The sequence below is a fragment of the Scyliorhinus canicula genome, chromosome 21, assembly GCF_902713615.1.
Source record: "Scyliorhinus canicula chromosome 21, sScyCan1.1, whole genome shotgun sequence".
In the NCBI taxonomy this organism is placed as follows: Eukaryota; Metazoa; Chordata; class Chondrichthyes; order Carcharhiniformes; family Scyliorhinidae; genus Scyliorhinus; species Scyliorhinus canicula.
In genome coordinates, this window is record NC_052166.1 from 65497741 (window position 1) to 65523452 (window position 25712).

The 25712-nt window shown below is 46.4% G+C and overlaps 1 protein-coding gene across 4 annotated transcripts in view; it reads right to left on the reverse strand.

The window, feature by feature from the left end:
- The window catches only part of nup214 (nucleoporin 214), a 138613-nt gene that overhangs the window by 65448 nt on the left and 47453 nt on the right, over nt 1–25712 (reverse strand). For 3 of the 4 annotated variants that reach the window (XM_038781704.1, XM_038781701.1, XM_038781702.1), the window contains 7 exons: nt 24613–24792; nt 22182–22270; nt 21535–21618; nt 20189–20425; nt 17727–17855; nt 15928–16030; nt 1996–2044 (listed from right to left, as the gene is read on the reverse strand). In XM_038781704.1, the coding sequence (XP_038637632.1) occupies nt 1996–2044; nt 15928–16030; nt 17727–17855; nt 20189–20425; nt 21535–21618; nt 22182–22270; nt 24613–24792 (871 nt within the window). The remainder of the gene's footprint in view (nt 1–1995; nt 2045–15927; nt 16031–17726; nt 17856–20188; nt 20426–21534; nt 21619–22181; nt 22271–24612; nt 24793–25712) is intronic. The other variant, XM_038781703.1, reaches the window with a different exon arrangement.

Sequence of the window (25712 nt, forward strand, 5' to 3'; positions counted from 1 at the left end):
TTTGGAATACTGCGTGCAGTTCTGGTCGCCACATTACCAGAAGGATGTGGATGCTTTAGAGAGGGGAGGTTCACCAGGATGTTGCCTGGTATGGAGGGTGCTAGCTACGAAGAAAGGTCGAGTAAATTAGGATTGTTTTCATTGGAAAGACTGAGGTTGAGGGGAGACCTGATTGAGGTCTACAAAATTATGAGAGGTATGGACAGGGTGGATAGCAACAAGCTTTTTCCAAGAGTGGGGGTGTCAATTACAAGGGGTCACGATTTCAAGGTGAGAGGGGAAAAGTTTAAGGGAGATGTGCGTGGAAATTTTTTTACGCAGAGGGTGGTGGGTGCCTGGAATGCTTTGCCAGCGGAGGTGGTAGAGGCGGGCACGAGATAGTATCATTTAAGATGCATCTGGACAGATATATGAACGGGCGAGGAACAGAGAGAAGTAGACCTTGGAAAATAGGCAACAGGTTTAGATAAAGGATCTGGATCGGCGCAGGCTGGGAGGGCCAAAGGGCCTGTTCCTGTGCTGTAATTTTCTTTGTTCTTTGACTAGGCTTGTTTAGAAGAGTAAAAGGTGACTTGATTGAAACATACAAGATCCTGTGGGGGTAAAACCAAATTACTGCAGATGCTGGAATCTGAATCCAAAGAGAAAATGCTGGAAAATCTCAGCAGGTCTGGCAGCATCTGTAGGGAGAGAAAAGAGCTAACGGTTCGAGACCAGATGACCCTTTGTCAAAGCTAAAGGACATAGAAAGTGGGAAATATTTATACTGTCGAGTGTGAGAATGAAAGATGAGACATAGCCACAGAAACCTAGGGAAACAGAGTGCAAATAGCCACAGAAACCAAGGGAACAGAATGGCAGTAATGGTATCTGTGGCTGTTAGCACTCTGTTCCCTTGGTTTCTGTGACTATGACTCTTCTTTCATTCTCACACTCGACAGTATAAATATTTCCCACTTTCTATGTCCTTTAGCTTTGACAAAGGGTCATCTGGTCTCGAAACGTTAGCTCTTTTCTCTCCCTACAGATGCTGCCAGACCTGCTGAGATTTTCCAGCATTTTCTCTTTGGTTAAAGATCCTGATTGACTGGGTCGATGCAGAAGGACGTTTCCTCTTGGCGGGGAACCCAGAACCAGGGATCACAGTTTAAAAATAAGAGGTTGCCCATTTAAAACAGAGATGAGGGGAATGATTTTCTCTCAGAGGGTGGTGAGTCTCTGGAATTCTCTTCCTCAGAAGGCAGTGGAAGTAGAGTCTTTGAATATTTATACGGCAGAGCTGGATAGATTCTTGACGAGCAAAAGGGTGTACAGTTATCGGGGGGACGTGGAGCTGCGGTTACAATCAGATCTGAAATGATCTCCCTGAATGGTGCAGCAGGCTCGAGGGGCAGAGTGGCCTTACACCCGCTCCTAATTCACATTGCCGTATTCCCTCCCAACACATGGAATGTTCCTCTCTTCCTTAATATACATACGGATCAATATAATTGAGTTGCGGTGTATAGCAAGAATATTTTGGGGGAGAGGAGGAGGAGGATATGGTGGGTAATCATCCTGGTTATGTTTCCAAGTGGAAATTGTTTAGGATTTCCCTTCAAGCAAGCAATTCTCAATAAGGCTATAAAAAGAAATAAGACCAACTCCGATTTCTCCACTGATTACATCCTTTTCCCCTTTAACAGGATTTTATTAATTCAAAGATTTTTTTGCCACCTTTCAGCCTTCCTTCAAAGTAAAATAGCCCCTCTGAACAAATACATGATCTTTCCCAATGACCTCCATCCTAAACTGGTGGCTCCTGTCGTACCCACACAGCTGCCTCACATCGCCCCCCCCCCCCCCCTTCCCGGTGTCATGTGGTTGACCCCCCCCCCCCCCCCCCCCCCCCCCACTTCTCAACCTCCACCATGTCACAAAGTGCAAACCTACACAGTTAAATTTCCACAATCAGGTCTGCCTGTGGAAGATCCGCAGGCAGGGAATAAACCTTACCGATTTCATCTGGCTGCCAATCGCTGTCTCAGACGTTGGCGCAGAAGGGCTGGAGAGAGAGCGAGAGAGAGAGAAATCAAAGTACATATTAGTTGAAGCACCGCACCGGAAAATACTCCGAAACCGATATGAACACCAATGACTGAATCACAGAGTGTTCTTTACCAGGGCAAAGGCATTCTCAAAAAAATAAATAAAATTGGAAGGGTCGGTGTACATCAGGACCAACCACAACATTGAAGGTGGAGATAAGGAAAGCAGTATGTAGAGAATTTCTTTATCTTTTTTTAATGGGATGTGGTCATCACTGGCAAGGCCAGCACTTCTTGCCCATCCCTAACTGCCCTTGAACTGAGTGGCTTGGTTCAGAGTCAACCGCATCTCTTCAGGTCTGGAGTCACGAGTAGGCTAGGCAAGGTGAGGATGGCACATTCCCTCTTCCACCTCCCCCCCACCCCATCCCGAAAAGATATTCATGAACCAGGTGGGTTTTCCCAACAATTGACGATCGGTTCACTCTCGCCATTATTGTGACAAACCTTCTCAATCAATAAATCTGAATATATTTAAATTCCACCAGTTGCCGTGGGATTTGAGTCTGGCGTTTCCCAGAGCAGTAAGCCTGGGTCCCTGGATTACTAACAAGCTCAGTGACATTATCACAATGTAACCATTGATTCTGTCTACACCTCCCGCTGCCTCAGGAAGGCAGACAGCATTATCAGAGACCTCTCCGAGCCAGGCATTGCCTTCTTCCAGACCCTTCCATCAGGCAGAAGTTACAGAAGTCTGAAGACTCGCACATCCAGACATAGGAACAGCTTCTTCCCCACAGCTACTAGACTCCTCCTCGGACTGATCTGTTCCCTGTAAGAACACTATTCACGACGCTCTTGCTCATGTATTTGCTTTGTTTGGCCCCTTGTTCCGCACTGTAACCAATCACTGTTTGTCGATGTACCATTTGTCAATGTTCCCTGTTGATTATTCTTTTTGTCTATTATGTACGTACTGTGCACGCTCCCTCGGCCGCAGAAAAATACATTTCACTGTACTTCGGTAAATGTGGCAATAAATCAAATCAAATCATCCCCCCCCCCCCTCCTCCTCAGAATACCAGAGCTCAAGGTTTTGCCAGCTGACGATATGACCACCAAAAGTGGAATGATGACAATCAAGATGTACAAATGGTCAGAAGTGAAGGGATTTAGAGATCCTGGAGGGTTACTGGACTAGAGGAGATGGTGAGGGGGTGAGGCCAGGGAGCGATTTGAAACCAAGGATGAAAAATTTAAAATCTTGGCATTGTCAGGCCAGGATCCCATACTGAGCAGATGAAACAAGTCTACAATTTGTTGAGTCTATGTTGCAAATCCTCCATTTTATGGAACCTGCAACAATTGCACCTCCCAGTTTCTGAAAAGCAAGATTCAATCCTGGATAAAAGGCACTCTCTCTTTGTATTCTCCCAGTCCACTCATTTAACCTCGTCACATTTGCAGTTACTACTCTTTGATTCCAATAGTATCCAAGGCATAACTGTTATGACATACACCGAGGTCGCTGCCTGGTTTGTTACTGATGAAGTGGAGATGCCGGCGTTGGACTGAGGTGAGCACAGTAAGAAGTCTTACAACACCAGGTTAAAGCCCAACAGGTTTGTTTCAAACACGAGCTTCAGAACACTGCTCCTTCCTCAGATGAATGAGGAACCTCTACATACCTCTTCCTTCACCTGAGGAAGGAGCACTGTTCCAAAACCTAGTGATTTGAAACAAACCTGTTGGACTTTAACCTGGTGTTGCAAGACTTCTTACTGGTTTGTTACTGTTTTTTTTTAATATAATTTTTATTGGAATTTTTTACAGAAAATATAAAACATAACGACAAACAATGAAATGCAACAAAATAACCCATAATAACTGTGACACCCCCAGACCGTATCGGCGCATGTATCACATCCCCCCACCCCCCCCCAACCCTAATGAACAACAAAAGAACTTAAAAAATATTAAAATTAAATAAACAAACATAGTCATTGTCGGCCCCCCCCCCCCCCCTTTTCCCTCCCCGGGTTGCTGCTGCTGCTGTCCCCGTATCCTATCGTTGAGCCAGAAAGTCGAGAAAAGGCTGCCACCGCCTAAAGAACCCTTGTACCGACCCTCTCAGGGCGAATTTGACCTTCTCTAGCTTAATGAAACCCGCCATGTCATTGATCCAGGTCTCCGCGCTTGGGGGCCTCGCATCCTTCCATTGGAGCAAGATCCTTCGCCGGGCTACTAGGGACGCAAAGGCCAGCACACCGGCCTCTTTCGCCTCCTGCACTCCCGGCTCCACCCCAACCCCAAAAATCGCGAGACCCCATCCTGGCTTGACCCTGGATCCCACCACCCTCGACACCATCCTCGCCACCCCCTTCCAGAACTCCTCCAGTGCCGGGCATGCCCAGAACATATGGGCATGGTTCGCTGGACTCCCCGAGCACCTGACACACCTGTCCTCACCCCCAAAGAACCTACTCATCCTCGTCCCAGTCATGTGGGCCCGGTGCAGCACCTTGAATTGGATGAGGCTAAGCCGCGCACACGAGGAGGAAGAATTAACCCTCTCCAGGGCATCAGCCCATGTCCCGTCTTCGATCTGTTCCTCCAGTTCCCCCCTGGTTTGTTACTGTAACTGTCACATCATCCTTGGCAACTTCCTTCAAAAACGTATTTATTATTTCCCTTTGTTCATTTATGTCTTGAAGACTGGCGGAAACGGCACATATGTTTCCTAGACTTTTAGATTACATTAAATTACAATTCCGTTGCATCCAATGTTCTTCCTCATCAATTTCCAAGATGGGTTCAAAAATTTACAAAAAGCACAAAGTTAAAAAGGATCATCAGGAGCATTTATTGGGAGAAGAGAGAGACCTACTCTTCTCAGAACGTAAGTTTGTATAGAAGTTGTAAAATGTATCAGGGTAGCATCAGAGGAACAGGAGGCGGCCATTTTAACCCTGGAGCTCTTCGGGGAGATCAAGGCTGATCTGGGATCTAACTCCAGATAATCATCTTGTCTCAGAGGGTTGTAGCGTCATTATGGCACAGGAGGAGGCCATTCGAGCCATTACATTCACACAGGCAATGCGCCAAACAATCCAGTCAGCTCCATTTCCCAGCTTCATCGCCGCAGCTCTGCATATTTGCTTCCCCAAAGTGCCTGTCCAATTTATTTTTGGAATTATTCCCCCCCCTCTGCTTCCATCACCACCACGGACAGCTAATGTCAGATTACTACTCGCTGCATTAAAGACCTCGTCCTCAAAACCCCCTCTGCATCTCTCGCCAAAACATTCAATCTGTGCCCCTCAGTCCTTGTACCTCCAGCCAATGGGAGCAGCATTTCTTTGCCTACCTTCTCTAAACCGGTTATAATCTTGTGCACCTCAATATCTCCCCCCCCCCCCCCCCCCTCTCAATCTCCTTTGCTCCCAGGAGAACAATCCAGCTTTTCCAACCTCACCCTGTAGCAAAATTCCTCTATTCCTGAACCATGATCCCTGAACCATTCGAGTAAATCTCTCAAGGGTCTTCACATCCTGGAGTGACCAGGACACGATACAATAGCTTAGTTGCGGCCCAAGCCAATCTTCGTAGATATTAAGCACAACTTCACTAGCTTTGTTCGAAATGCTTCTATTTATGAAGTTGGAAACCCCATTTAACTAGCTAACTACTTTCACACTATGTCCCGCCACATTGGAGGACAATATCCCTTAATGACTTTGCATAACACCCTTGGTGTATCCGAATTTCACTTATGTAAGGTCTGGCTCTAATTTTTAGTAAGAAGTCTGACAACACCAGGTTAAAGTCCAACAGGTTTGTTTCAACACACGAGCTGTCGGAGCTAATTTATAATTTTTAGGCAATGCCCTCCAATCCTAGACTGCCCAACAAGGAGAAATAGTTTCTCTTTACTTACCCTTCTGTTCCCCTTAATGTATATAATATATAGAGTCCTCGAATCATACAGCCCAGGAAAGGCCCTTCGGCCCATCGCTTCTGCACCTGTCAAACACAATCACCTAACCATTCTAATCCCATTTTCAAGCACTTGGGCAAATCTGTCAAAAATTGAATCTACTTCTCCATCGAGAGATATTTGACATCAACGGAAAAATGTTAACGATGTACTGTATTACACTTTCCTGACTGGGAACTATATTATCTCACACGGTCACATATCAGAGCAAAAATGGTATTTACACTCATTGACTGTTCACAGGATATTGTTAAGCTAGAAAGAGTGCAGAAGAAATTCACGAGGATGCTACCAGGACTTGACGGTCTGAGTTATAAGGAGAGGCTGGGACTTATTTCCCTGGAGCGTAGGAGGCTTCGGGGTGATCTTATAGAGGTCTATAAAATAATGAGGGGCATAGATAATGTAGATAGTCAACATCTTTTCCCAAAGGGGGCCAGCACGATGGTGCGGTGGTTAACACTGCTGCTTCACGGCGCCGAGGTCCCAGTTCGATCCCGGCTCTGGGTCACTGTCCGTGTGGAGTTTGCACATTCTCCCCGTCTTTGCGTAGGTTTCGCCCCCACAAACCAAAGATGTGCAGAGTAGGTGGATTGGCCACACTAAATTGCCCCTTAATTGGAAAAAATGAATTGGGTACTCTAAATTTATTTTTAAAAAATATCTTTTCCCAAAGGTAGAGGAGTCTTGAACTAGAACATAGAACATAGAACAGTACAGCACAGAACAGGCCCTTCGGCCCTCGATGTTGTGCCGAGCAATGATCACCCTACTTAAACCCACGTAACCCGTATACCCGTAACCCAACAATCCCCCCATTAACCTTACACTACGGGCAATTTAGCATGGCCAATCCACCTAACCCGCACATCTTTGGACTGTGGGAGGAAACCGGAGCACCTGGAGGAAACCCACGCACACACGGGGAGGACGTGCAGACTCCACACAGACAGTGACCCAGCCGGGAATCGAACCTGGGACCCTGGAGCTGTGAAGCATTGATGCTAACCACCATGCTACCGTGAGGCCCCCGTGCATAGGTTTAAGGTGAGAGGGGAGAGATAGAGGGGAAATTTCTTCACAGAGGGTGGTGAGAATCCGGAACGGGCTGCCAGAGGCACCTGTACAGGCGGGTACAATTTTTTCCTTTCAATAAATAGGCAATTACATGGGCGGGGTGGGTATAGAGCGATATGGGCCAAATATGGGCAAGTGGGATTAGCTTAGTGATAGAAACTGGGCGGCATGGACAAGCTGGGCCGAAGGGCCTGTTTCCATACTGTAAACATCTATCACTCTGTGACTCGGCACGGCCCTTTCCTCTCTATCTCTACTTCTCTCTTCCCCCTTTCCAAGATGCTTCTTTAAAACCTGCCTATTTGAACCGGTCCCAAAATCCCCCCATTTTTAGAAAAAGTCAAATGTTGACATCCCTCAGAGGTTCATGGAGACATTTTACAATGCAAAAAAGTGCTATTTATGTAAACGGTGCTGTATAAATTGTTGCTGATCTGGCAGAGCCGTTGCAAGCCAGATTAATGATGTCAATCACAAGCACTTTTCATATATCATTGCCGAAACGAGAGGCAGGGCTCAGAACACAATTAATCAAGTCATGCAGGGCAGAGCCAAACATCACTCTGCAGTTAGCAGGCTCCTGTTACTGACGTTATTTGATTTGCGAGTGAGTTGTATTGCCCGCAAGCATGTATAGAACTAAATTAGAACGGCATTAGCCAGCTCTTCCAAAGCCTCTGAGCAGCAGCATTAAACTGGGGCAGCGGCCAGTGTAAAACCAACGGGAAATGCCGACAAGAAAGCACAATGGAATTTAGCAACAACAGGACACACGGTTTCTGGCGAGGAAGCAGCCTCCTTCTGCAAGAGTTTGAATACAGAAGTACCAAAAGGTTAAAAATGGAAGTCAGCAAGATGCAGAAAACAGCGCCCCTGTGGGCACCAGTCAACTGCAAAATATAAGTGAGGGGAACAGATGACAATGGACAGGCATGAGAGGATGGCAAAAATAATCTTTATTATTGTCACAGGCAGGCTTACATTAACACTGCAATTAAGTTACTGTGAAAATCCCCTGGTCACCACACTCCGGCGCCCGTTTGGTTACACGGAGGGAGAATTCAGAATGTCCAATTCACCTAACAGCACGTCTTTCGGGACTTGTGGGAGGAAACCGGAGCACCCGGTGGAAACCCACGCAGACACGGGGAGAACGTGCAGACTCCACATTGACAGTGACCCAAGCCGGGAATCAAACCTGGGACCCTGGCGCTGTGAAGCAACAGTGCTAACCGTTGTGCTACTGTGCCAGCCATTATCGGGGTGGGTGGGGGAAAAGAGGGCAGAGAGACGACGGAGCTTGGGGGGGGGGGGGGGGGGGGGGGGGGGGGGGGGGAAGAGTGAAAGGGAAGCCGATGGGGACAAAGGAAAGTGGGGGACGCAGGGTGCAGAGAAAGGTACGGATTATAACCAAGGCAGCAAGCCTGAAGCTGCAATTTCCACGGTCAACAAAGTTCACGGTCCTGACATCTGCCTAGTCTGAGGTTTCTCTCACTGAGAATTGATAGAGGCACAGGTGATGGAAAACGCTGAGTTTTTAAAAAGCGATCGGCATGAAAATACTTATCCAAGCACATAAGCTGCAGCTGTTGGGGAAGTCTCGGACCCCGAGACCCGGAGACACAACCTTAAACATCACAGCCAAGTCATTCAGCTGAGAAGTTAGGAAACATTTCAACCCGCAATAAGCAGGAGATGCTGACTCAATTATTCACTTTAAATCAGAGATCGATTGCTAATTTAGTAGCCATGGATAAAAGGGGCTGAACAAAGGCAGTTGGATGGAGTTAAGGCAGAGACATTTCTGCCATGATCTTATTGAATGGTGGGACATGTTTGTTGGGCTGAATGGCCTTATCCTGTTTCTATGACTGAGGATTGATGCCCTCAAAGTTACTTATTCCACACTGACACAAATGAAAGGGCAATTGCCCGCGAAACGGATTAAATGCTCCCAACCATTAAAAAATAAATAAATTTAGATTACCCAATTATTTTTTCCAATTAAGGGGCAATTTAGCGTGGCCAATCCACCTACTCTGCACATTTTTGGGTTGTGGGGGCGAAACCCACGCAGACACGGGGAGAATGTGCAAACTCCACACGGACAGTGACCCAGAGCCGGGATCGAACCTGGGACCTCAGCGCCGTGAGGCGGTTGTGCTAACCACTAGGCCACCGTGCTGCCCACCCAACCATTTTTTTAATTTACATTATATTTTACATTAATTCCAGGTGAAAGCATTTTTATCTGTCAGGGATTTAAATTGCCCTGGATCAGGATGTAACCCTGCTTACAGCTTAAAGAATACATTATAGGCTCATGAAGATTAGCAATAGCACTGTGCTTTCCCAGCAGGCTATTAAACTGCACGGACATCTGCCTTCTAATCCAAGCCACTGGGATTCAGCCCGGACGTTTTACCTCCAAACTTGCCACAGAATAATAAGACTTTAAAATTAAATACATTCTCGAGTGCCACGGTGCCTGGAGCACGTAGTTAGGACCCAAAAAAGGAATGGGAGGATTTGGAATAGATGGGGCTGTTTTAGCACAGTGGGCTAAACAGCTGGCTTGTAATGCAGAACACAGCCAGCAGCGCGGGTCCAATTCCCGTACCAGCCTCCCCGAACAGGCACTAGAATGTGGCGACTAGGGGCTTTTCACAGTAACTTCATTGAAGACTACTTGTGACAATAAGCGATTATTATTATTATTATTTGTTGAGAGGACGATTATGAAGAGGGATTTGAGGAAACGCGTATGGAGCATGAACACCGACAGGGACCCATTTCTAAGCCACAAATACTGCGTGAGGTTATTGTTATGTAATATATTGCACCAGGCTGCCATGACAGCACCTGCTGCCATTTTGACAAAGCTCCATCCACCCCAGGCCATTCTCGCCTGAACCAGAGCAGCAATGGTGCCACCTAAAGGCGAGTTTACAAAGTGCAGCATGATCCGCAGCAGAGCAAAACCAATTCTGTGAAAATTCCTGACTTTAAACAGTAATGCCTTTAAAGTTAATGGAGAAAACCACAGATTCAACTCAAATTCACAAAGAGTTTTTGTCACCTTTATTTGAACAAAAACAAAGCTGAACAATGTTTGTTTCAAAACATTCATCTGGGTTCCCATATTTGCAGCAATAACCAGCTAGAAATACAATTAGCTTTATCTATTTACGGGGCAGCACGGTGGCGCAGTGGTTAGCATTTCAGTCTCACGCCGCCGAGGTCCCAGGTTCGATCCCAGCTCTGGGTCACTATCCGTGTGGAGTTTGCACATTCTCCCCGTGCCTGGGTGGGTTTCACCCCACAACCCAAAGATGTGCAGGGTGGGTTTCACCCCACAACCCAAAGATGTGCAGGGTAGGTGGATTGGCCACGCTAAATTGCTGCTTAATTGGAAAAAATGAATTGGGTACTCTAAATTTATTTTTTTTAAACTTTAGCAAGTTACATAGAATTTAGAGTGCAGGAAGCCATTCGGCCCATCGTGTCTGCACCGGCCCTTGGAAAGAGCACCGTATCTAAGCCCCACGCCTCCACCCCATTCCCTTTATCCCCGTAACCCTACCTAACCTTTTGTGAACGCTAAGGGCAATTTAGAATGGCCAATCCACCTAACTTGCACATCTTTGGAATGTGGGAGGAAACCAGAGCACCCAATTGTAGGGTGACACGGTGGCCCAGCGGTTAGCACTGCTGCATCACGGTGACGACGACCCGGCTTCGATCCCAGCCCTGTGTACTGTCTGTGTGGAGTTTGCACATTCTCCCTATATCTGTGTGGGTCCCACCCCCACAACCCCAAAGGTGTGAAGGGTAGGTGGATTGGCCACGTTAAATTGCCTCTTTATTGGAAAAAAAGTAATTGGGTACTCTAAAAAAAATTTTTTTTAAAAACTTTATCAATTGCACATGGGGGATATGTAGATGTGAAAATGGAAGTCTATCTTGAACAATAATTAATTATGAGAGGCACAGCAGGAAATAAGCCTAAAGACACAGTCCAAGTACTGACTGATGACGGGTTAGAGTCGTTAAAGTAATTCCACTTTGCAACTATATAATAATTATTATAATAATAATATATAATGCAGAAGATCCTACACGTTAGCTCCTGGATTTAAGATTCAATAAAATTAACTTTCAAGCATTGTCTTTTTCTTTTAAATTTAGGGTACCCAATCAATTTTTTCCAATTAAGGGACAATTTAGCGTGGCCAATCCACCTAGCCTGCACATCTTTTGGGTTGTGGGGACTAAACCCACGCAGATACGGGTAGAATGTGCAAACTTCACACGGACAGTGACCCAGAGCCGGGATCGAACCTGGGACCTCGGCGCTAACCCACTGCGCCGCCCTGCTGCCCCAAGCATTGTCAACCAGCGTCCAGAATCTATCAGCACACACATTAAGCTCCACAGAATACCTCTGTGCCACCCATACAGACAAAGTTTTTTGGGCAATCCTATCAGATGGATTCTTCAATTGCGTAGCTACCTGCCAATCTGCATTAGCAAGTGTCGGATTGCACAAAACATTCACGTCAATTAGACTAAAAAAAAACAAGGTGACTATCAGTCAGCGAATGGAGCCCCTAATTTTTTTTACATATCATGAATACGCTGAAGTTGAGAACAGAAGTGTTCACTTGCAGAAGATCTTAACCTTGGATGTGGATTATAATGGGGGGGGGGGGGGGGGCTGTAAGGGTTTTGAAATGCAACATGTCCTAAAATGAAAGCTAAATGTTGTGGGTTCTGGAAATCTGAAACCAAAACAAAAAATGCGGGAAAAACTCGCAGGTCTGGCAGCATCGATGGAGTGAGAAACAGTGTTAACATTTCGTGCCTGTATGCCTCTGTTCAGCAAACTACTTCTGAAGAATTGGTTTTAAAAAAAAAATTTTTTTTTTTTTTAAGTACCCAATTTCCCCCCCCCCCAATTAAGGGGCAATTTCACGTGGCCAATCCACCTACCCTGCACATCTTTGGGTTGTGGGGGTGAGATCCACACATTGTGATTTCTAGCTTGTTACTCATTACAAGCACCACACTGGAGCAACATGGTCTTCAATTTCACTGCCCATGTTTGGCAAACACAGCACTTCTCTTGCCGATCTCAGACTTGATTCAACTCCATGGACGCATGTCAGAATCTCTCGTCTCATCTCCTGAGGGATAATTCTATTTCCTTTGTACACATGCCATCTTGGGCTGCCAATTCATCTTGGCGTGCCCATATGCTCTTGTGACCACAGGTATGCTCTTGCAGCCCTTGGGAGAGTTCTGCCGTGTTGGTGGTTTTTGAACCAGCCGCTTGTCAGTCAGGTTTAATCTTTCAGCTGTGTTGGTGATTTCCAGATCATGTGGAGCTGCTGAAGCACATTGAATCTGGAAGATTTCACATTCTGTTGTAGCATCTTCAACCTACTTCACGGGGAGCGCCGCTCTCAACAGTGTGCCTGCGATGTACATCTGTTTTACTAGCTTGTATGTCACGCCCAGGTTAACATCTCTGTATATGAAGTAACATTCTTTGCAGACGCTTTGGAACAGATAAAAGCGGTTTGAAAAAATGCTTTGACGTGTTCACATCATCTTCACACCATCCCTAGTCGAATAGAAAGGCTGAGGCGGCAGTAAAAATCACCGAAGGAATCAACAAATCGAGCAAATTAGGGGCACCATTTTCTCACGTGTATACAGCGCAATCTTCGAGTGGAGAAACACACTGATGGAGGCACAGAAGCAGTGAACAAATCCAGGTTAAACAGCAGAAAGTCAAATTTCATTTTGACCACACTGCCTGACCATTGCCAGGGCTGAGCATTTGAGTACCAGTCAGGGTAAAAACTTTCAACGCTCTCAACAGGAGTCAATCCACGTGGAAACTCGAGACGTGCATAGAGAAATTGTCAGCTCAACCCTAAGCGGTAGGAATGAATGACCAAACATTCAAGCGCAACTGCAGGCATATACAGTAACTAGCGAAGATGTGCCCCGACTGCCGTCAGTCAGTCCAGCAAGGAAGGATCTCATGAGTTGTATTGAGGGACTATCAATCCTAGAGGTCCACGGATCCCCAACAATGCAAATAGAACAAAAGGTACCACGGCAACAGGGGGACAGCACAGTGGTTAGCACTGCTGTCACACTACACCCCCCCACCCCGAAGTTCATTTCCGGCCGTGGGTGACTGTCTGGAGTCTGCACATTCTCCCGATGTCTGCGTGGGTTTCCTCCGGGTGCTCCAGTTTCCTCCCACAGTCCAAAGATTGTGCAGGTTAGGTGGACTGGTGACGATCAATGCTTGGAGGTTACGGGAATAGGGCGGAGTGGCCGAGGTAGAATGCTCTTTCCGAGAGTCGGTGCAGACTCGATGGCTCAAATGGCCTCCTCCTGAATTGCGGGAATTCTATGGATTCTTCTATGGATTTTAGTACCATGGAAACGAAGCTCTCCAGGTAAGTGTCACCTGGATGAACAGCCAATGACAATGGCCACATATTCCATGAAGAGGACTGCGTGGTTTAAACTCTGTATTCAATGCAGGTTCAGAGACTAAATTGTACAACAAGTAGTAGCAAATGCACAAGAGCAGGGGTGTATAGTAGGTAAGCCACAGTTACACATGATTATGCATGCAAATAGTCTTCTGTTCCTTATGAAAAGGGGGATGTTTGGGTTTTGAAATGCAACCAGTGCTACATATCCTCTGTGGCTTACGTTGACCACTGCCATGAGGGAAACTCGAAGCTGCAATCTTACAATGAGTTAAATAAAGACCTACAATGAGAGAAAGCTCTGCAATCTTCAAACATGAAGCTGGCCGAGAGAGCTGCGAAGCCTGCATCTGGTCAAGCAAGTGGAATAATGTAGCAAAGTCGAAGTTGCAAATGCCAGAAACTGGAAATAAAAACAAAATGCTAGAACTACCCTGCAGATCTGGCAGCGTCTGTGAGGAGGGAAACAGAGTTAATGCCTCAGGTCGATAATTGTTCACCAGTACGGAGGACAGATCACAGATCGGAAACTCTAACTCTGTTTGTCTCTCGTGGCCAGGCCTGTAGTCACGTCGCAGGCAGTTTAAGGATGAACGGTGGGAGAAAATGAACTTGGGGCTCAATTTGAGGTTGCTTTCCTTGGAACAGAGAAAGTTGAGGGGTAACATGATTGAGGTATACAAAACTGTTGGGGGGGGGGGGGGGGGGCGGGTAGAGATAGAGACGACAGGATGAATGGGTTTCTCTTGGAAGAGAGTTAAAAATAAACAGGGGCTATATCTAGATTTAAGCTAAATGCAAGTCGTTCCTTTTGCCCTTCGCATACAGAAACCCAGAACAAAGGATTTGAGTTGTAGGATTTGAGCTTAGCAAATCCCGGGAAAACAATATCACAAAAAAATAAGTGCTGCGAGATGACCACAGAAAAATGTCAACTGAGCTACTTCAAAAAAGATGGAGTGTGTTGGAAAATGGAGGCATTAAGGGTTACCGGGAGAATCTAGAGAACTATCACTGCAACAAGGTAATTAACAAGACAAATGGAATATTGGCCTTAACCCCAAGGGGTTGGAGTAGGCAGTGCTGGAAGTTATGTTATTATTAATAAAGCTCTGCTCAGACACCTGGAGTAAGTGCATTCAGTTCTGGGAACCACACCTTAGGAAGGGTTTACCGTTCTTGGAAGGAATGCAATGCAGATTATTTATCAGAATGATATGACGAGTTCAATTATGAGGATGTTGCATAAACTACGACTTATTCTCCCTTGATGGAAGGGGGTGGTAAAATCGGAACATTTAAAATGATCATAAAGGGTAGATAGAGAGGTGGGCGGAGTTTCCCGGTGGGCGGGGCTGGTGCAGTCTGGGTGCCGGGAGCGGAGTTGCGGAGCTCCGCGTTTGGGTTTGGCTCCGGGGAGCCGGCTGTGATCCGGTTCAGGTCGGGCTGTGATCCGGTTGAGGTCGGGCTGTGATCCGGTTCTGGTCGGGCTGTGATCCGGTTCTGGTGGACGAGTCTGGAGAAAGGCTGTCCAGGAGTGGGGTCAGGAAGCACTTCTTCACACAAACAACAGTAGAAATCTGGAACTCTCTCTCCCCCCCCCAAACAGTCTCCTTTTCATGAGGAACAGAAGACCATTTACATGCATAATTATGTGTAACTGTGATTTACCCACTATACACCCACTGAGGTTGATAGATTACGGGTGCTAAGGGTTATGAACCCGAGGTGAGTGAGATGCAGTGAAAGCACAGTTCTGCCCTAATCTAACTGGGGAGTGCAAGAGACAGCAGGGCTGAATGGCCTCCTCCTGTACCTTCAAAAGGAAGCATTTAAAACAGGTGACCGAATAAGAAAAGATTTCCCATTTGCCCATCCCCTTCCACCAAGGAAAATGTGCCAATTTTGTGCAACAGCCTCAATTTGGGCAGCACGGTAGCACAGTGGTTAGCATTGTGGCTTCACAGCGCCCCAAGTTCGATTCCCCGCTGGGTCACTGTCTGTGCGGAGTCTGAACGTTCTCCTCGTGTGTGCGTGGGTTTCCTCCCACAGTCCAAAGATGTGCAGGTTAGGTGGATTGGCCATGATAAATTGCCCTTAGTGACCAAAAAGGTTAGGAGTGGTTGTTGGTTTATAGGGATAGGGTGGAAGTGAGGGCTTAAGTGGATCGGTGTAGGCTCGATGGGCCAAACGGCCTCCTTCTGCACTGCATGTTCTATGTAAATGTAATGCCTGATATCATTGCAGTAAATAATCTGCATTGCATTTCCTTCTATTGCCCCAAATGGCAAACACTGTTACTCACCCGATGACAGTGGGCAGACTCGGAAACGGGCCTGCATCTTTCAGGAATTGAACACCAGTGGGCGCGACAGCTTCCTTTTGTTCAGGCTCTGTGACACTTGGAACTAAATTCAACAAAGATAAAAACCAAGTTCAAAATAAATCACCTCTCAACTAAATACCCCTTCTTCCTGTCTCCAATGGAACAGTTTTAGATGGTTGCAATGTTAGAAAATGTTAGAAAATTTTTAAACCATGCTTAAGTCATAACAGTTGTCTATTTCATAGGTGCTTGCCTGCATCCAAGTGTAAAGAAAACCCAATTTGCACTTCATGCACAATCTGAACGGGCTGCCCCAGAGTGTGGCTGGCCTACACTGGCTCCCGATGTGGGAATAAATTCTCATCCACGTTTTCAAATCCCTCCGAGGCCTCAACCTTTCTTCCTGTTTCTTTAAACTCCACCAGCCGTACAACTCGCTGACATACCTGCAGTCCTCCAACTCTGGCCTCTTACACATCGTTCATTTTAATCACTCCACCGCAAATGCCAATGTCCTCACCTGCCCAGGCGCTAAGCTCTGGCAGTCTCTCCGAAACCCCTCTCGACCCCTTTACAACATTCCTTTATGTGGAGATGCCGGCGTTGGACTGGGGTGGGCACAGCAAGAAGTCTTATAACACCAGGTTAAAGTCCAACAGGTTGGTTTGGAATCACTAGCCTTCGGAGTGTAGCTCCTTCATCAGGTAATGAAGGTGCTGACTCACCCTGATGAAGGAGCTACGCTCCGGAAGTTAGTGATTCAAAACAAACCTGTTGGACTTTAACCTGGAGTTGTGACAGCATTCCTTTAAACCTATCTCTTTTGACCAAGTTTTTAATCATCCACTCTAGTCTTCTTGCATAACCGGATGTCAAAATTTGTCCAAATACACTCTTGGAAACACAGATATCTTGTTAGTTCAGGGAAGCTAAATGAACATAAGTTGCTGCGTGCTATGAGGAGGTTACAAATGAGAAGATTTTACAACTCGTGTTTCGTCTTTATGAACATTTCAACTGTCTAATAATAACCGAAGACCACTTGTGCGTTCCTGTAGCTTGGCGGTGTTGCTGTTGTTATGGCTTGGGAAAAGACGAAGCCTCAAGGAGTCACCCAAAGCACGAGTTCCATTAATTTTCAAATGGAATGGATAAATCCGAAAACAGAACATCAAGATTCAACGATGAGGCAAGTCTATTACGTGTCCCGCCCCCCCCCCCCCCCCCACTCAAAATCTCAGGACCCCATAACATTTCAGACAGGACAAACCCAATGAGTGAGAGACAGAACCAGAGGATCAGGTTGCCACGGGTAATGGGGTCATAGCTTGACATCCCCTTTCCTCCATCACCACGGACTGGTGTGAAGCTCATTGGGTGGGTGGGGGGATTATGTTGTACCGTTCACAAACTCAGGACACCCCGAAGCACTTTACAGCAAATCAGGTACATCTGACAGTGCAGCAATGTAGGAAACACAACAGCCAATTTGTGGACCGCCAGCTCCCACAAACAGCAACGCGGAAACGGCAAGTTAATTTTGTTTGTGTTTTGAAAAGTGATTTAGGTTTGGAATATCGGCCAGGGCCATGGATAATCCACTTCTCTTCTTCGGAATAGTGACCATGGGATCTTTTACATCCCCACGAGGGGTGGCAGACAGGACGTTGGTGGAATGCCTCATCCCAAATGACGACAGCTCTGGAGCACCACATCATGGATCACCAATCAGCTGTGCCCGCCCTCTCTCAGCCAGTTACGGTCAGTGATCTAGTTACCTGGTGCCTGACTGGTCATCTGTCTCCGGAATGCTGCTTGGGCAGCGGCTTGGGCAGCTGGAAGGCTGGTGGCCGGCTTCTCGGCAAGTGGTATTGCAGCTTTCACCATCTTACCCGTTGATTTTGGAACTGATGGAAATGGGCGGGTGGGTGGGTGGATGGGAGGGTGATGGGAAATAAAAAAAACATGTTTTGAGAAGCCATCTGTGTAATGCCATGAAATTCCCCACCAGCTCAACAATAACTTGCATTTATATAGCGCCTTTAATGTTGCCAAATGTCCCACGGTGCTCTACAAGAGTGTCATCAAACAGAATTTGCCACCAAGCCACAAAAGGAGATATCGGGACAAGTGACAAAGAGGCTAGGTTTTGGTGTCGAAAAGGAGCGAGAGAGAGAAAGGCCATCATGAAATAAATCAAGAGATGTGCAAGAGGCCAGAATTGGAGGAATGCCAAGATCTTGATAGTTTTAGGGCTGGGGGAGGGGCGAGGACACGGGACAGATTCAAACAGAGATCACAACCAGGAGTCAATGAGGTTCAGGAAATCAGGAGACTTCAGGGTGAACTGAAGATCATGGAGGGTGGAAGCTGGAAAGAACGCATTCGAGTAGCAAAGGCTGGCAGTAACGAGATGTGGGTTTACTGTCGCTAGCTTGTTCTTCCTGAATCAAATCAACCACGGTTTGGAGTCACCATTTTAAAACATTATAAAATGTAAAAGTTTGACTGTTGCAGGATGACTCTCTGGCTCTGTTTAACGTTTAAGGAAGCTGTCTATTCCATTTCAATTAGATGCAGTTGAGCATGATGGGGAGGAAGAGAAAGAATGAGTTGGTATTGATTGACGGCTCCTTGGCTGTAGTATCCTACCTCCCATTCCTACATCGTACAACCTTTCGATAAGATGTTCCAAAGCTTTTAAACAGTAGCAACTGAAGGTTGTTTTTCAGGTCCTTGGCAAGATGTTTGCCCTTCAATTCCAAGAGTTGAGGTTTCGTGTACAGCCCTAATAATTTAAACTATTTGAACCTCATCATTATGGTTTTGTCGAGTCGGAGACCTCTCCAAGATTCTGGAAAGGGGAAAAACACCATTGGGCATTCTACATTAAAGCTGGGTTGGCACCTTCAATATTGTCAGATAGTAAGAGTTGTAGATATTTTCCCTGGCTGGAGAGTCCAGGTGACATAGTTTCAGGATAAGGGGCTTAGGAATGAGACAAGAAAAAATGTCTTCACTTGAAGGGTTCGGAATCTTTGGCATCTTCTACCCCAGAGAGCTATGGATGCACAGTCAGGGAGTATGTCCAAGGTGGGAATTGACAATTTGGCACCTGGGGAAATCAAGTGATGTGGGGGGAAAAAAACAAAATGCTGAAAACACAAACTGACCAGACACGCTTCTGGAGGGAGAAAAACAAAATTAATGCTTCGGGTTAAACCTTTCATTCGAATACAGATGTTAATTTAATCCCAAGATAATCGATGAAGTATGAAATCAGACATACATACTTTTAGATAATAGATTTATTCGCAGAATGCAGCATTACACATGTCCACCTCTGACTTCCCACTGCCCCAGCAGTCTTTCCCTATACTCTTTTGAGCGTATCAATTAAACAAATTGTCTGTTTGGGTTTCCTCCCGGTGCTCCGGTTTCCTCCCACAAGTCCCGAAAGACGTGCTTGTTAGGTCAATTGGACACTTTGAATTGGGAGCTTGATGTGTGAAAATTGGTTGCTGCGTTTCCTATATTTCAGTAACTAAAGCTTCAAAACTACATTAACTGGCTGTAAAAGGCTTTAAAACACCCGAAGGTGATGAAAAGTGCTACCATCAAGCCAAGCCTGACACTTGGGCAAACTATAACGAGTGGGGGATGGGAGGGTAACAATTATATACAAGTAATAGTGAGGGAAGCCACATAGTTCTAACTAAACACGTCACAGGCACAACAACCCAGGAATGCCCTTTCTTGGTGAATGGGTTGGTTGCAAAATCAGTGGCTCGTCACACTCGACAGCAGCACAATCTACCCTACATTCAACAAACATCAACGGCACCATTTTTACAAACAGGATAAAAATTGCGCTAGAGTTTCAACTTTAGCACAAATGATATTTCACATCTAAAAGTGTAAATTCATAAAATCAGTGCACGACATTCCATCTTGCAATTGAGGAGAAGACCTCATCGCACGGTCTTGAAGAGAAGGGGAGTTCTCCCTGGGCAATATTCATCCCGCAAGCCACTGCACAAACTGGATTATAATAATAATAATAATCTGGTCATTCATCCCACTGCTGTTTGTGGAAAATTGCTGCGTTCAAACTCGCTGCCCCATTTCAGTACACGCAACAGTAGCTACATTACAACCCTTGGCTCTGAAGGACATTCGGCAGCGGTGCAAGTTGTTTCTTGCTACAGTACCTTGGCCAGAGGTTTTACTTCACTCTTACCTGTGGTGGGAGTGGGAACTCCAGCAGGCTGAGGTTTGCCATAGGGTGTTGACTGCGCGGTGATCAGCGCTGGTGGAAACGAGGGCAGCCTGGAGACGGGAACATGTTTGAACGCCGGCTCCTGTTCCTCGGTCTGAAGACCTTCATGATCCAGGCGCAGTGAAACAGAGGTATGGCTCGTCTCATCCAACTCTCCAAAGCATTTTGGTGATATAAACGCTGACCTGGTCAGGTTAGCTGCAGGGCAAGAATACATGGCATGGCACAGGTTACCTCCCCGAGAACAAAATAGCAGGGAATTCTTTCGTTAACGGACAGCACAGACTTTTTGTTTTTGTTTTTAAGTACGGCCCTCACTATTTAACAGTGTTTCTTTTTATAAATTTAGAGTACCCAATTCATTTTTCCAATTAAGGGGCAATTTAGTGTGGCCAATCCACCTAGCCTGCATATCTTTGGGTTGTGGGGGTGAAACCCACGCAGACACGGGGAGAATGTGCAAACTCCACACGGACAGTGACCCAGAGCCGGGATCGAGCCTGGGACCTCGGCGCCGCGAGACTGCAGTGCTAACCACTGCACCACCATGCTGCCCTCTATTTAACAGTGTTAAAAGCTATGGGTTGTACAATGTGGGCACAGTAAGACGTCCTACAGTACCAGGTTAAAGTCCAACAGGTTTACTTGGAATCACGAGCTTTCAGAGCACTGCTCCTTCATCAGATGCGTGATTCCAGGTGATTCCACTCACCTGATGAAGGAGATATGCTCCGAAAGTTAATGATTTGAAACAAACCTGTTGGATTTTAACCTGGTGTTGTAAGATTTCTTACTGTGCCCACCCCAGTCCAACGCCAGCATCTCCACATCATGGTTATACAATGTGGGCAGAGCTATTACTGTACAACAAGAATATTCCTTCTGCATAGTTGCCCAGTTGTTTCCTGCTACATTTTGCAGCTTTAACTGCAGCCAGCGTTAAACACAAACTGTAGCCCCACACCACAAGAGGGGGATTTGAAGATATTACAGGAGACAAAGAGTAACTGAACATGCTATTGAGGAAGTAGAAATGTCTCTGCCCAAAATGATGAGAGCGCTCAAGTTAATCTACATGGTTAAAAGTTGCAATTTGTTGGTCAACATAAGTCGATTGAAATGTGCAGGTAGGAGCTGTAATTTGAGTTTCCCGCTTACGGTACTCAGTGTCAGCACAAAATTCTCTGCAGCTCCAGTGACCCATCAGGTCCAAGTGAGCCTGTATCCACTCCCCTTACCCGGCTACAATTAAAGTTTGTGACCACACACCAAACGTGGCCATTTCGCGGAGGGGATTTACTGGTTACCTGGCGCAGTGGATCTCACAGGCGGAGTCTGTCTTTTTGAAAGGAAGTTCCGTAGCTGAGATTGTTTCACTGGAGATAGTTTACCTAAAGATCAGAAAAGGGCAATGAGGAAAAATACATTACTCTCGATCAAGTCAATCCAGCAGCATGTGGTACATGCAGCAACGTAGCAATGTCAAGGGGCTGGTTTTGCACAGGGCTAAATAGCTGGCTTTTAAAGCAGACCAAGGCAGGCCAGCAGCGCGGGGTTCAATGAGGGATGGGCAGCGACTCTCCAGAAGGAGCAGTTCTTAAATACTCCATCAGGACACATCACAGTGAACAGCTGAACATGGCCCGATGATGTCCCAATGTCATGACAGTTTCCAGCAGGTTGGTTGAATTCCCACCATGCACTGGGAAGGATTGCACTATCTCAACTTCTGTGGAAGCTGAAATCGGCCAGCTAGCACGGGAATCATCCGAACTGTGTATGCAATGAGACACCAAGTCAAACCATGCTCAGCCCCGACTCTCGAGTCGACAAAGGGAAGTAGGCTGAGTATTTGCGGCAACCTGCGCAGATAAACCCATTACTTTAAAAGTTAAACGCAAACAGTTGGCCCTTTGCCCGTGAACAAATCAGACCTGATCCAGCGGTGACTTACTTGGGGTGGTTGGAGTCACCGCCTGCGGAGCTCCATCCAGGGTGGATTTCACCAGAACATTGCGAAGCATCTCCAGCTCGGTATCCCAGCTAAAGAAAGATACACCAGGACATAAATTGAAGGCATGGATTCGTAAATGGGGCAGTGGGGTTAGTTGGGATTGTTTCGGAACTTATTGGCCCCAAGAGGCGTCCCTTCTAGGCTTATAACCTGGATATGGCCAGCTCTTTATCAGAGGCTCCATCTTTGCGGTCACCGTTACAACATCTCAATACCGCTGGCTAAGATTTGTCTGAATTTGCAAGATTGTTCAGCTCCCTTCACTCGTGGGGAGTCTCAGGTGTCCAGCGTTTAACAAAGATCAAACTGAGCACATTAACTGGGCAACGAAGCGAGCTTCATCCGAAGGTCAAAATTCATCTAACTTAACATCCGCAAGAGCTGGGACTGAGCCAAGACACCAACACTTTCCTCTGAGTCAGCACTGCAATTACAAAAATAACCTGAACTCCATCTCCTGCTCTGATTCAATTTGTTTAATTACCCAAGGACATGAAGGAATCTGCAGAAGACAAACGGCTAGCATTTACACAATTTTTGTAGGGGGCTAATAAAAGTGGTACTTTTAAACACACAGCAGCTCGCATACAGAATCAGGTCAACGTCTGACAAGACTGCTCAACTAATACTGCAACGCAAGTAAAAATAATATGTTCCAGCTTTTAGTTCAAGGTGAGGAGCTTTACCCTTCATCCGACACGACATGCTTCACCTGGTCAGCAAGTTTCAGAATAGTTTACATGGGCACAGGCCACTCGCTGGTGGAAATGCCTACGGTGGCAACGAGGAACTACTATAATAGAAACAAAAAAATGCCGAATAAACGCAGCAGACGTGACTTTTATCCAAGGGGAGCGAGAATGGAGTTAAGATTGGGAGAAATGAGTTGTGTGTGGCAGAACAGGCTGATAGGATGGGTCTATCAGGGCAATCCAGTTTGTGGATTTGGAGGAACCATGAGGTGGAAGCTGTGGTGGGAAGATCTCTGGAGGAGACGAGGCCAGTGACAGTCCTGCGCACAATGGTTTGATGTTCGGTGGTGGGTTCATGGTCCACGGAGAGGTAGGAGGAAGTATCTGAGAGTTGGCGCTCAGCCTCGGTGAGGTAAAGGTCAGTACGCCAGACAACAACAACACCTTCGTCGGCAGGTTTGACAAAGTCAAGGTTGGGCTTGAGAGAAAGGAGTGCAGCAAGTTCAGAAGGAGACAGGTTGGAGTGGGCGAGAAGGGCAGAGAAATTGGCTGACGTCGCGCCAACCGTTCTGAATGAGAAGATAAAGAGGAGGTTAGGAGGCCGGAGGGAGGATCCAGGAAGAGGGAGAAGACTGGAGGCGGGTGAAAGGATCCATTGAACGGGGGAAGGACTCCTGCCCAAAGAAGCGAGCAGGAAGGCGGCGGCAACAGAAGAAGAGTTCAGCATCGTGCCGAGCCCAGAATTCATTGGAGATGAAAGGGGAAGAGTGGGGTCAGAGGGACGGGAAGGTGTGGAGCGTTCCAGGTGGCCGTTGGTGTCACTAAGTTGTTGGAGCTTGCATGCCTGAACCTCTGAACGGAAGTGAGAAAGCTTCTTGTCAAGGCATCGAAGAATGAAATGGCAGTGGGAACAAGGATAGCTTTGAGAGAGGGCGAGTCTGTCCTGCTGGAGAGAGAGGTCAAACATGCACAAACGGCAGCATGTCACTGAGTGTGGAGGTGTATGGCTCAGAGATACCTGCATTTCAGATTGACAGAATCCACAGTGTTTTGCTTTTAGAAGAGAAGCAGCTCACGTCAACCACGTCCAACCAGATAACACAAACCTCAAGTGGTCAAGTTATTAAAGGACTTGCATTTGCAAAGTACCATTCACACCTCAGGATGTTTCAAGCGCTTTACGGTCAATTTTGAATTGTAGCTACGTGTTGCACACAGCAAGCTTCAGGAACAGCAATAGGGCATTAAGCATGTGGTTTAGTTACGTTGGCTGACAGATAAATATTGGTTGGGGGGCATGTAACTAACAGTGCCGTCGGCCTTCGGTACTGGTACAGGGAGTGCCAACTTAGATTTTATACTCGTGTCTCTGGAGTGAGACATCAGTCCACAATCTTCTCAGTGCAAGTTGAGTGCAGTAGCCTGTTGGACCCCAGCTGACACTTAACGAAATACGAAGAATCTTACACCCTAGCACAGTGGGCTAAACAGCTGGTTTGTAATGCAGATCAAGGCAGCAGCGCGGGTTCAATTCCCCTATCGGCCTCCCCGAACAGGCGCCGGAATGTGGCGACTAAGGGCTTTTCACAGAAACTTCATTGAAGCCTACCTGTGAGAATAAGCGATTATTATTATTATATTATTACACTAATGTCCTTGAAGTGAGGTTTAAAACCTACCACTGATCACTCTGCAGACATCTGTCACTGGGTACGCACCACTTGGAGGTCTGATTATAAATACGGAGATTCTGCAGGCTGTTTATCAGTTCATTAATCTTCTTATCTTGCTGGGTAATGATCTCATGGTGACTTGCCAAAGCGTTAAACAACACTTCCCTCTCTGGTAGAACCAAGTGTCTGGAATGAAATAGTGGGAGCTTTAAAGCTAAATTAAAGCAAAGATGAAACTCTCAGTTCCGCCTCACTGGACAGATATGTGAAAGCTAACATCACCATAGCATATACTTGTGCAGCAGACCACGAATGGACCACACGTGGCTTACTGTTCCACTTTCCTCATTATAAAAGGATATAGGAGCACCAGCAAGTGTGCAAAAGAAGATTTACACAGACGTTACTGGAACTGCGAGATCATAAACAACAGGAAGGACTGAACAGGCAGGGGCTGTTTCATCTGGAAAAGGCTGATGGCAACCTTGTAAGAGGTCTTAAAGGTTATGGAAGGGCTTGATGGGCTAGACGTAGAGGTGATTTTTCCACCTGCTGCGGAGACGAGAACTAGGGGCCATAAATACGTGATAATTACTAATAAAGCTAATCGGGAATTCAGGAGAAATATCTTTATTCAGAGAATGGGGAGCCCACTGCCACAGGGAGCAGTTGGGATAAGTGGCATCGCATCATTTATGGGGATATTTACAGAAGGAGCAAGGAATTGAAGGATATATTAATAGGGTTAGAACGCTGGAAGGAGTCAAGTGTGGAGCGTAAACACCAACACCGACCATATGAGCCAAATGACCTGTTTTTGCACTTTCGATTCTATGCAGCGACAAACAAACCAAATACTTCGCAGGCCCTCCAATGGCCAAGTGCAAACCTGCACCAAAAGTAAAAGTCCAAGGGATCTGCACGGTTAGATTACAGATTTGGTGGTGGTGGTAGGCGGCAGTGCTGATGGTATGTTAACTATAAATTGTTAAGATACACAGATGAAGGACATTGTTTACTTAAGTACCAAGAGCATTTATAAAGAAAGACTGCTGGGACACAGCAGGTAGTGGATAGGAAGACATATGTAATGCTTCATTCTATAA